At 46.8% G+C, this 13,130-nt stretch overlaps 1 protein-coding gene across 2 annotated transcripts in view; it reads left to right on the plus strand.

The window, feature by feature from the left end:
• The window catches only part of LOC109462104 (adipolin-like), a 31,047-nt gene that overhangs the window by 13,396 nt on the left and 4,521 nt on the right, over positions 1 to 13,130 (plus strand). Inside the window, exons 2-7 of one of the 2 annotated variants that reach the window (XM_019758601.1) lie at positions 9,107 to 9,244; positions 9,852 to 9,911; positions 10,783 to 10,885; positions 11,086 to 11,126; positions 12,374 to 12,532; positions 12,854 to 13,044. In XM_019758601.1, coding sequence (XP_019614160.1) covers positions 9,107 to 9,244; positions 9,852 to 9,911; positions 10,783 to 10,885; positions 11,086 to 11,126; positions 12,374 to 12,532; positions 12,854 to 13,044 — 692 coding nt within the window. The remainder of the gene's footprint in view (positions 1 to 9,106; positions 9,245 to 9,851; positions 9,912 to 10,782; positions 10,886 to 11,085; positions 11,127 to 12,373; positions 12,533 to 12,853; positions 13,045 to 13,130) is intronic. The other variant, XM_019758602.1, reaches the window with a different exon arrangement.

Raw genomic sequence — 13,130 nt, forward strand, 5'->3', positions numbered from 1 at the left:
GGGCGACGGAGACGTTGTATAGGATAGCCTCTTCCAGGCTTCAGAGGCGGCTGGAGAGAGTAGAAATTGGCCAAGTAGAGAAATAGCAAGCCGAGGGACTTGGTCAGATAGAGCCAGTCGCCTCCCGAAGCCTGGTAGAGACTAGTGTAGGAGTGAGTAGTGCAAGGAGGGACCAACTGCCCCTAATCTGTATAAACACTTGTGGCGACATTTGCACCCAGGACCGAACCCGCGAGTCCTGTCAAGTGGCAGTGAGCATCCCAAACCTCACTTCGCAGCGTCTCGTAGACAGGACAAGCCCTGGAGAGGACGCCTTTAAGACAACCTCCTTAAACCTGCCCCCATTGAAGATATCCCACTTCTGCTAGTGCGACTTCGCCGGGGGTGAAACATGAGAACTCTATCAGGGGTCACTGACCGGTCTTAGTGACGTCATGGTGTGACGTCAGAGGTACGACACATGGCAATCCCGCCTAGCTAAAGCAAGTGAAAACTTTATTTTGACAAATTAGACTTAATTTTATGAATCCCTCGAACTACAAACCGTTAGGAACCCATTTTAATTCATGACCTACAGGCGTAACAATCGGCACTAAAAACACTTTTTCATATACACTTTGCAGTGCAGGCAGGCATGATAAATACCTGCCGTTTTAGAGATAATACTTTTTCATCGTGCATGATATGCTGATTATAGCAATTTATACATTCAATGGTCACATAAATCTGATTTTGGTGGCTGTACTGTCGCCATGTAGTAGAAAATGAGGCCTTTGATAGTTCAAGTATTCGGCTGCCGCTTTTTGACACGAGTCCAAATCCATAGTTCACCGCCTTTGGTCCTCGCACAACATACAAACAAATGAAACATAAAACGGCGACAACAGCGTCACCACACGATGACTGACGTATCCCTTTCTGTCGGAGTGATATGAAAACCCGGACTATTTGTGATGCACGCCCGCGGAAGTATCTGAGGAATGTGCAGGGGTAATGGGGCGTGGCGGGTTTAGACTGAAGCATTGAACCTGAGCAAAACAGCATCAAAACGCAGTGAACCTCGGAAAACAGCATCAAAGCGCACAATTAGTCTTTTAAACAGAAGGAAGTGGACAGGAAGGACAGAATACAGACCCTCAGCACTTAAAACCATCGTTTTTTTTTACACTCAAACAAGTGGTTTGGTCTTTTTCTATGGTTTTTCTTTCTTCTTTCATTTTCACCTTAGTAAAGAGAGAAAATCCCTTTAAAGTGTCTTTCCCAAGGGCACAAGATCGGTGGCATGGCAGGATTCGAACCCAGGACCACTTGGTTCCAAGCCGAGCGCTCTACCGTTACGCCACACGACCCAACAAGAACCAATCATTCGGTTCTAAATCTCTTTGATTATTTTTATCTGTGATCACTAAGGTTAACATCTAAGCTAAGTGTGTTCAGACGTCACACTCAATTAAGTTTTTTTTAACGGACAACAGACATAGTCATTTTCACCTGAGTGAAGTGAGGAAGTTCGTGTAAGGCCTCATGATCGGTGGCATGGTAGGAATCGAACTCGGGACCACTGGGTTCCAAGCTCTGTCGTTACGCCCACCCGACCCCACATCCTTTTTACTTTCAGTCTGACAAGGAAAGAGTATCTGCGAGCTCCACCGGACGTGGGGTGAGCATATCAGTTGAACTCTAAGTACGTTGCGAAAGTTATATCAACAAACCGACTAGGTGGGCCCATGATTTAGTCTCAACCAAAGCGATAAGAAACTTCGTCTGTTGCAAAATGTTTCCCTGCGAAGGCGGTGAATAATATCGTCCGGTGCGGGAGATATTTGGATAAGTGCGCGCGGAGGTTTATTTTGGTCCGGCTGCAGTATTGTTAGACGTGCGGTTACCATGGTGATATGTGACGATCACGGAGATGTCGGTCGGCAGAACGACTCGGCACGGGAGAAGAGGGATCAAGAAAATATCAGGATGTCTCAATATTTGGAGTTTGCGTGCGGGTGGCCTGATGTCTACAGTAAGCTTGATCGTGCCTATATCTAGCTAGGGTTAGGATCAGGCACCGTTCTGGATATCCAAGGACGTAGCTTTGCCCCAGGCACGGTTCTGGATACGCGTGGACTATCCAGAACCGTGGATAAATCCCAGTTATGGATATAGAAGAGATCAAGAGAAATATCAAGATTTGGAGTTTGCGTGCGGGTGGGCTGATGTCTATAGTAGGCTGGGGGCTATCGTATCCAGAATTGGCCCTCTCTAGTTCTATTTGCCTGAATGGGTTAGGGCAAGGGGATTTAAATGGCCTTGGTTAGCGTTAGGATCAGGTACAGTTCTGGATAGTCTCCGCGTATCCAAGGGCGTAGATTCGCTCCAGGGAAGGCATGATGGAGGCAACTACTGGAGCCGAATTCTAATATCCATAACCCCTCAGGAAAGCCTGATGGAGGCTACTATTGTTGCTGGATCCTAGTATCTAGGAAGGCCTGGTGGAGGCTACTATTGTTACCGAATCCTACTAGAGGCTATGTGATACCATCCATAACCCCTAAGGAAGGCCTGATGAAGGCTATATGTAAGGATCGCGACCACACGGTGAATGTTGCTTGTTTCCCCTGAGATACAGACACGTGCCTGACACCAGCCCGCGAAATCCCCGTTCCCCCCATGGCCTCAGAACCAGGCCTGTCTCCCCTTGTCTCCCCGTGTTTACCGAGACGCAAATGTCTGCAAGTGTCTGTCACAGTCAGCTCAGGGGGCAACGTCTGCGTCTGTCACAATCCGCTCCATCAATATTTATTTACGCACAGGGAATCTGACGCGCTGTTGTGATGAGGCGGTTAGCATGATTGTGCTGGAAATAAAACCATCGTTGTGTGAGGGAGAAGGCGTTCCGGGAAGAGGCTGGTACGAACTTAAGTTAGGCCACAGCAAGTAATTTTTATGGATGACATCAGCGCGCGCATTGATTTTCGCCTGATTTTGAAAAAAAAAGAAAGAAATGTTGTTGCCCCCTGACAGTGGTCAACATGCCGAAAATGAGTAAAATGGCATGTCCTGCTATGCCGGAACGTGGATCGTAGGTAAATATGAAGAGGGGAACTTTCCAGGAAGAAATCGGTGCGAACTTGAGGTATCAAGTTACCAATAGAGACCTGAGAATGATGTCAGAAGCAATGAGAGCTAGTGGAGGTACAGATCACACCATCCGAAAAATTCTTAAGATCACAGAACCCATTTCTCATTGAAACATCGGGCTATTCATTTACAATTGCCCCAAAGAAGTCAAACCGTAAGTAATGTAGGTAGAAAAATCTCTGATAGACTAGAAGCAGAAGATATGTTTTACCTTTTGCTCGCGTTATCGTATCTGTGTGGTCCCTTGCAATTTGTCTTCGGGCATGAGTTTGCAAATTAAGTTTGTGTGATAGTTAAATCAGTCGTTAAACCTTGTACCCGGTTGTTTGTTATTGTTAGCGCCTTGTACCAGGATGTCCTAGAATGTAAATCCGACAAAGTTTGGAAGGTCAGTGCAAAGATGAAGGTCAATGTCATGGTCAAACATCTGATCTAAAGCTGATATTTGATATAATGAGCTCTATTCTTTTTTTCCTTCCCTTCTTTCTTCAATCTGTTTGTGTATAAATATTCATTTTTAGCATGACGAGCCCAATCAGGCATGTAAATGTCTGAATTGCGTCTAGTTGAGACTAAGGTAGTTCTACGTAGTGAAGAACAGAATACAAAGCTGATACAAAGAGAAGAGTTGGACGCCCAAACATAACAGTTAGAAACTTATTGAAACTGAAACAGGCTTGGAGGGCCAGGAACTTATCTCTGTGATGTATGACAAACAGGTTTGGCGAGCTAACCTCTACGGAGGATAACAGATGATGATGATGATAATGAGACTAAGGATGTTATAAGAACCAAACCTCTCAAAACATCCCAACGTCTGCCCCAGGCACGGTTCTGGATACGCGTGGACTATCCAGAACCGTGCGTTCTGGATATCACAGGTCATTGCCTTCTGCTGTCACCTTTCATCGGGGAGAACTGAAGACGTCCCGGGCTGATCTCTATACTGAGACAAACAGTATTACATACTTGACGCTAACCCCGGCGACCCGCCTTCCCGGTTTAGCCCACACCGCCGGAACTCTTCCATACATTACGGATACATCATGGTTCTCCCTCCCCGATAGCCTGGTACCCAGTCTTATCGTGGTTGGGACGGTTTTTCCTCGAGGCTGCAGGAGCTTAGCCTGGTACCCAGTCTTATCGTGGTTGGGGCGGGGTTTGTCCTCGGAGCTCTTCCCCGTCCGCTTCAGCTAGATTTCCAGGTAGATATTTCACGATTGGAGATTGTTTCGTAGTGGGGAAAACCATCTCTATTATCTGTCTTTTATCTCAAATTGTACTCTCTATAGCAATGAACGAAATTTAGCTTTTTGAGCCAGCCTCCAAATTCTACTCTAACTTTCACACATATACAAATGAAAATTACTCTGCTCTTAACATCCGAAAACCTCCAAATTACAGGAAAAAATTGGATCTTTTGTCTTCCTCTGCCTTCAAAAAAGAAGTCAAGCCTAGTAGCTTTTAGGAGTTTAGCAATAGTTTGCCTGTTCTTACGTACTTGCCAAATATTTCCTCTGTATTTGCAATAAAACAGTTCTAATGTAGTAAAACTCCTACCGGGCGGTCTGTTGTACTGAGCAGGGGGAACTATTAGAACCCCGAATTCACAGCCTGCCCTAACCACGATCAGACTGTATACCAGGCTACCTCCCCTCTTGTCGGCACGGCCACGGCCTGTTGGTACTGGGCGGAGGGGGGGGGGCTATTAGGACCCCGAAGACACAGCCTGTGACGATCAGACTGGATACCAGGCTACCTCTCCTCTTGTCGGCACGGCCACGGCCGTCTGCAATCCGCCCTGACGCGTGCCGACCTCTGACCTGCACGGGGATCAGTCTTAAGCTGCAAGCCGACGCCGCCGCGCGAATCAAAACAAACTGGACCGGAGGAGCGGGAAGATCTGCCAGTGGCGTCGCCAGGGAAAAAGCACGTCCCGATAAACTATTGGTGGCGTCGTGTGGCGTAACGGTAGAGTTCGGCTCGGAGCCAATAGGTCCCGAGTTTGAATCCTGCCATGTTATCGATCTTGTACCCTTGGCAAAGGTACTTTTTATAATACACAACTTTCCTCACTTCGCTTAGGTGAAAATGAGAACTATATTGTCCTCTTTGTTGGTGGTGATATAAAAATAAGTGGTAGAAAAAAGTCTTGTGGTTACATATTTGTTTGGAATAAAAAAAGTGGTTATTACGGGCTAAGCATTAGAGAATAAGAAGTAGAGAATCTAGAACTTGACCAAGAACTTGTGAATTCAACAGCAGCGATGCGATTTTGCTTAATCTCCAAGCAGATCGGTATGATCTGCATGCAGATTAACTTTCCTTTCAGTTAGACAAACTTTCTGTAGTAAAATATCTGTTCTTACGCGCTTACCAGCATATAGACCTGGCGTAACAAAACTTATTTTCAGGTCTAAGTCAAGCTACCTTCATACAATATGTCTACGACATGTCGACAGAATATCTTAAAGAGTCAATTGGTACCTTGATCATCTCTTAATGATATAAAAACACAACAGGATTGCAACTTTGAAATCCACCTCTTCAAAATAGGGTAAGGTGAGGGCACAAGTAGGAGACGCCAAAAATTGCCTCCCTATAAGTAGTGAAAATTCGCACGTGGAAATTGTAAGTGAAAGCGTTCCAACACGCGGCGACGTCTCTCAACAGCCCCCGCCATCTTGATTTAAGAGTCGATGCCGACGTACCGTTGCCACGGCAACCGCCCAAACAGTACGTCACCCTCCCCCGAAGCCCGCCTACTTTTTCCCGCCATATCTGTCGTCACCCCTGACTAATTGCCTATCGGTTTGCAAGGAAAGCTCTTCGCGCGACGCGGTGCCGTACGTGTTTGTTTGGGTTGTCGGGGGCGGGGGCCGATGGAGCCGCCGGGGGCGCACGTACGGCCGGCCCCGGGGCTGACACGGGCAAAGCACGGGGCTGGAGCCGAGCCAGGAAAAATGGAGCGCGTCGTTAGAAGTGGAACACGGTGATTTAGACATGTAGACTACGCGATACCCCTTCTGTGAGCTGAAAAAAGAGAAATTAAAATAGGGTTACTGATTTTGCTTGTTGTCCGATGATTCTCGACTTGCGGCATTGTACCCAGAACCGTGCCTATCTAGTTCTATGCCTGAGTTAGGATCAGGCATAGTTCTGGATAGTCTCCGCGTATCCAAGAACGTAGCTTTGCCCCTGGCATGGTTCTGGACCAGCTCCAGGAAAAATTGAGCGCGGTGCGTCGTCAGAAGTAGGACACGGTGATCTACATCTAGCCATGTCGTCTGTGAGCTGAAAAATAGGGGAATGATTTTGTTTGTGGGGTATTGAACCCAGAACCGTGCCTATGTAGGTCTATAAGAGTCCAGAGACTGAATGTGTTATATATAGGGTTGGGACTCAGTCAGGCGCGGTTCTGGATACCCTACGAGTATCCAAGAACGTAGATTTGCCCCAGGCATGGTTCTTGATACGCGTGGACTATCCAGAATCGTGCCTGAGAAACGTTCTGGATAAAGCATGGTTCGGGATACGTGAGCTATCCAGAACCATGCCTGATGACCGTTCTGAATAAAGTACTGTTCTTGATGTAAAAGAAGAATAAATGGTTGGCCGGCAGGGTTTACACTTAATGGAGAGGTGGGGAAATAGAGATGTCAGCGAAGCAACTTTTAACGATTTGTTGGTACGAGTGAAGTAGCCAGGTCAGTGACCCCTGTGTGCGTAGGTCCTACAGGGTTCTCGAATGATGAGTTGGCACTTTTGGGTAAGAAGGAAAAACATCTTAGAACCTGGATTTTTCCTAGGCACGGTTCTCATACGCGTGGACTATCCAGAACTGACATTGAGTATGGTTCTGGATGAAACACGGTTCTGGATACATGTGGACTATCCAGAACCGTGTCACAGTGCCTGAGTATATTTCTGGATAAAACACGGTTTTGGATACATGTGGACTTTCCAGAACCGTGCAGGAGAAAGGTAGCCTGGGTACCATCCCCAGTAGTATATTCGCAAACTCTATAACTGGGTCTGGACTTGCACACATATAAAACGATTGGTCATGACGTCACGTAATGAGCTAGCCCGAGCAGCGGGGCTTCATTTGATTGGCTGAGCCTCAGAGGCGACGGCCAATGGCGCACCTGCATTATTCAAGTGATGTTTGTTGTTTTGTAAACACAGATCTTCGCGCGAGTGTTCCTTTTCTCGGTGCGTTCTTTTTTTACCGGTAGGACGCCCAAAACATCACGAACAAAATTATTCAATGCATCTTTTTGCTCATTTTTGAGCGACGATATTCCGTCTAAAACGTCCAAAACGGACGTGATTGCAAGGTCAACATCAACCTCCGTGAGCTGAGCGGCTTGTGCGTTAGCCATGTTGATGATTTATCACGGAAAGACTGACTACGGCTATATCATGTGCGCTTTAGCGTTCGGTTCGCCGTCGGACATGTTGATGATAAGGCGTTCGGACGTTCGAACGGACGCTAACGTCGCCGTTCGGACATCCGAACGGCCCTTACCTAATATGTACACACCCAAAAAAGGGCTTAGACGAGTAGGACCAATCAGCGCGCTCGTTCAAAATCTGAACGAATATTTAGACTCCAGACGCTACATATGTGTGCAAGTCCAGACCCAGTTATAGAGTTTGCGAATATACTACTGGGGATGGTACCCAGGCTAGGAGAAAGGTTCTGGATAAAGCACAGTTTTGGATACATGTGGACTATCTAGAACTGTGCCTAAGTTTGGCAATGGATAAAGCACGGTTCTGGATAAAGAACGGTTCTGAACACAACATATATTGATAAACAGTCGGAACGCGGAGGAAAAAACAGCTCCAGAGAAGTTATTATTGTTGGAGCCGACACCTACCACCTGCAGAGGGGAGCTCTGTGTGAAAAATGACCCGCTGGTCTGTTTTGAAATGTGAAAAATGCCGCTCACTACCACGTCTTAATCAAGCTCGCCTTGTTGCTGAGGTTATTTACAAAATAACACTCAGGTTTACAAGAGAATCACCAAGGACGTTTGGTGCAATATTGAAGCCGAAATGTTGTCCTTGCACCAACAGTGAATAGTTTTTAACTGTGGATAGACGGTCGTTTAGGAAATGCCGCAACTTGCAAGGCGGGTGCATTTGCAAGGATATGATTTGCTTTTTGAAGGTCATGTTTTTTTAGGCGAGGTCAGTAGTACATGTTCTCTGTGTTCTCAGTTAATGTCCAAACACAGCATCAAATCGGGAGGGCAGTATCCAATATGCCATCGTTTGGCTGGCGCATAAAAAGATACCGTTACATGTAAGTCTTATAAAAACGCCTAAAAGACGTGAAGAAACACGTCGAAGTCTACACATCTGCTATGAGAGAAGGGCAGTACACGCTCCCTGCCCCCTTTTTTGAAGGCCGAGATCGGTACTCCACTGGCAGGTTCCCATCGGCTGACGGACGGGTGTAATTACCCGTGAGAACCCGCGCCGTGACCCCGGGACCGTGACCTGTACGTGGGCACGTTATCTCCCCATAATGCACCGCATTATGCACCTGCCGTTTTGGCGGGAATGTGACGTGTGCACCTGTAGTCTAGACACAATTTGTCTGGGTGCGCAGGCTAGCTGAACACATTCATGAGTGTGTATATATTGGGGGAGGGGGTATCATTCTGGTCTAAACAATAATGGTACAGTACTTCATTCATATACATAAATTTCCTGTGTTTGAATGTGTACCTTAGAACGTATGCCAAATCTACCTAGCAACATTCAGGTTTAACTATCCAACATGGTGGACAATGTCACGTGAGAGAAAACACCTCAACCTTTGCCCTTTCACCTTCTGATGTTTCTCGGAAGTGTGAAGGTGAAAAAACTTGCTCTTGGACACGGCGCAAGCCGTCAGTGTTGCCTATCTTAAGATGGAAGTTCAAGTCAAAGACGCTAACCTGGCTGTTTGTTCCTTCAGGTGTTTCCCGGAAGTCTTGAGGTGGACAAGCCCATCCAGGTGGACCCGCGCGGCAGCTGGATGTCCTTCGTCAAACATTCCAACAACGGAAACAAAAACAACGGCAGGAAAAAACGGAAAGAGCAGGAAAAAACACTGGTGAGTTGTAGAAACAAACAATAACAATAAGAACAACAAAACGGTATTATTTGATAATCTGATCATGATTTAAGAATGCCCGAAACATCCGTTTTCAAGTGAGGCCAAATTCGACATCTGCTTAAATCATTAGAAAGGCAAAAATTCTGTTTAACGTGAATTTTCTGTGCATTTACAACTGGCGAGTTATATCCCACAGGAATCTGAAATGTTTTTGTCGAAAGACATTTAGATCAGATATGATGTTTTTTTACGACTAGGAAAGTAACTCAGGGGCATGTGTGTTTACTCCCAGTCTCCTAACAAGCACTAACGTTAACATTCCTCCAACAACTTAGATTCTTACATAGGCACAGTAAAACACTGCAAAATCAGGAGGAAAACTGTTTCTTTGTAGTTCTGATGTTTTGGTTTATACATCACAGAGAAATGCTATGCAAAAATTTTATTGAGAAAAAGCATATTTTCATTCTTTTGGTTAATTCTGAGGTTTGGGTTTGTGTATGACAGAAACGCAATGCAAAATCACTTGCCTATTGAGACGAAAAACGTATGTTTGATTGTTTTGGGTAATTCTGATCTTTGGGTTTGTGTATGACGGTTGCAGGGCTTACTGTCTGATCCGCCAACCACCAACCCTGGCGCAAGGAAAGGGGCGGCTAGAAAGGTTAGGAACCCCTCATTCCCTCACTCATTCCCTCACTCATTCCCTCCCTCACTCACTCAACTCACTCACTCACTCACTTATTCCCTCACTCATTCCCTCACTCACTCACTCATTCCCTCACTCACTCACTCATTCCCTCACTCATTCACTCACTCACTCACTCACTCACTCACTCACTCACTCACTCACTCTCTCACTCAACTCACTCATTCCCTCACTCATTCCCTCACTCAATCCCTCACTCATTCCCTCACTCACTCAACTCACTCACTCACTCACTTACACGCTTTCTACCCGGTTGTTGTCCACCTTTAATGCCTTCTGATTACCTTCTTCCTAAAGGCGTGTTCACGTTGGCTGTAGGTTGTCGACGATTTTTATGTAGGCTATTTCCAAGCAGGCCGTGCTATGACAGCACCAACCGCCGTTGGTATTCTTGGCACTGTTACTGTTTGTCACCGTTTTTACTCTTTACTCTGTGTGCTCACCTTGCACTGCTACTGCCTTGAAAAGCACCACGCCTTAGCTCAGTGATGAGGATGACTTTCCTGGTTGTTCTCACTAACGCTTATACTGTCCAGACAATGCAAGTAGAACGATTGAGTAGATATTTTTTGCACAACTATTAGTATATTGATGCTAAAAATTGATACCGAACCGTTTATTGTTGCAGCACGGCCCACAGGGCCCGCCCGGCCCGCTAGGTCCCGCCGTGTTAGGGTTAGCATGGTTGATGACATTATGCCCGTTTGTTGCAGCACGGCCCACACGGCCCGCAAGGCCCACGGGGCCCGCCGGTTAGGGTTATAACTATAGGGTTAGTACGGTTCTAAACTTGAGCTTATGCCCGTTTGTTTGTTTGTTTCCCCAGCACGGCCCACCCGGCCCGCCCGGTCCGCGGGGTCCCGCAGGCCCGCCCGGAGCCGTCATCACCAAGGACGAGATGTTCCGGGAATTCAAGGAGATGGTCAGAGGTGAGGTTCACGACAGCTGGACGTTTTGCGGCTTCGGCCTTCGTCATATTTGATCATCTACGATTCTGTTAACTCTGGAAGTGGCTATTGACAAGATCATCCTGTCAATAACAGAAGAAATATACTGATGACAGCATCATCCTATGAAAAAGATTATTTCTGAATATTTCTGAACCGGTACATTTTCATTTTTTTTTCAGAGGCCGCCGAGAGAAGAGCGCTGAGGTTGCTACAAGAGAAGGTGAGATACTGACTAACAAGCAAACAATGACAAACCAATAATATGTGTGTGATAACAACATTTCTTTAGGGGTGTGTTGGCTCTAGAGCCGAGGAGCTGGCCTGTGTAGGCCCTGGAAACAGTCTGGCCTCCAGGCTACCCCACATACAACACACACTAGTCCAAATCCCGGCTATCACATAACTCGATGAATTTAAGTCTTCCTTCAACACTCTTATCTTGTTTTCCCGCTCCCTTATCTGGAAACTGTAGTCTCCACGACAGGGCTGTTTGCTTATGTTGTACTTAATTCTGTTGCGGGGTTGATAAAGCACGCAGCACAGCTGGTTCTGGCCCCGGGCCACACCGGAAAACGGTTGAAGCTTTCCAGTCAGGAACATGACACAAGCGGCACGACCTGCCGAGGGACAACACCCGGGCTGAAGACGTTTCTCTTCATCTCCAAGCAGATCCTTGGCTAATGGGTGGCTAAAACACGGACTGAAGACGGTTTCTCAATAAATTCTTCAAGCAGATTATTTGGTGGTTACAAGCTATGATGAAGACAGTGTCAAATTTGCAAGACAGTATCAAGTTGGCAGGGCAGTATCCAAGATGTTTTCTCCTTATATTTTGACGAAATGTTTCAAGTTTTACATTAATTGGTTCGAAATCCAAGGTGAGGATCATCTCATTTTCAACCACCGCCAAACAATAGCCAGGAGGACCAAACAGGACGATTTGCCAGAAGTCGCACTGAGTGCTGGAGACTGCTGGAGATTCGAACGATTTCAACATGGCTTCCTCGGATCGTATTACACGTTCGAACGTTCTCGTCAGCCCCTGGAGCAGGAGGCTCATAATGTGACATGTAGTTGTGAGTTGTAGGACCTGTCAGGGTCCCCGCCTTTCACTGGTCTCACACCAAAGCACCAAAACTCGCGGGAACACGAAAAGGTTCCGGGCATTCCACGCTGACGCTTTCACCAGAAGCGAGCAGAAGACGCCGCGTAGCTGGTATTGTATTACAAGAAACCGACCTTGACCTTTCTTCTTTCAAGGCCTGCCAGTGTACAAAATATACCTACCTGTAGCTGCTCGAGTTATGTTGGCCAATCACACACGCACATGCACACACACACACACACACACACATACACACAAACAGATGCTACCAGTTAGTGGTAAATTTAGTCCCCTATTGCAGAATTATCGCGGAAGTACTGTATTGTTTGTAGTCATGTTTGTTTGTTTGTTTGTTTATTTAGTGTCCTAAGTGCCTGAACGTGAGCCAACACCTCGGCATCTGGCCCTACTGGGACGACACGAACTCGCCGCCGAAGCTTCACGACGCCTTCCACTGCAGACTTCGCGGCAACGTCGTCATTCCCAGGAAAACACTCATGGAACTCAAGAACTTCCAAACGGTAAGAGCAATTCAGATTTTATGATGGGGGATAGATAGACCACCGTTTTTTTTTTAGATCACTGTTTGTTTGTATACGAAACAAATTTCTAAGCGAGAAGAATATGAGTAATACCAATAGGCCATTGAGTTTTTATTACAGGTTTGCTGTTTTGTTTTCGTTGGTGTCGTTGGGGGCCGCCATGTTGGATTTTGTCGTCATGCAGGCGCCATTTTATCCTGGTTAGGATGTGACGCCATTGAATGAAATGAAATGGTACTATAACTTCCTCTAAGGACCGTAGAAACTAGCGTTGCGTCTTTACATTCTTTTCCCACCTAGCCGTTCGGGGGCGGTGCGTTTGTGCGCGGGACGGGGATGAACCTGCGGGAGGGTCGGTTCACGGCGCACAGGCCCGGGGTGTATCACTTCTCCGCCACGCTGCACATCGGCCACCCGCGGCAGAAGCGCCTCAGACCGAGGGACAGCGTCCGGGCGCTCATCTGCATCAACTCGCTCTGCCAGAGACATACGTAAGTAGCGTCAGGTATACCTAAATAGCGTCAGGTGTGCGTCAGTAGCGTCAGACATGCGTAAGTAGCGTCAGTAGCGTCAGGCA

The sequence above is a fragment of the Branchiostoma belcheri genome, unplaced genomic scaffold, assembly GCF_001625305.1.
Source record: "Branchiostoma belcheri isolate BF01 breed outbred unplaced genomic scaffold, Haploidv18h27 scaffold99, whole genome shotgun sequence".
NCBI lineage: Eukaryota > Metazoa > Chordata > Leptocardii > Amphioxiformes > Branchiostomatidae > Branchiostoma > Branchiostoma belcheri.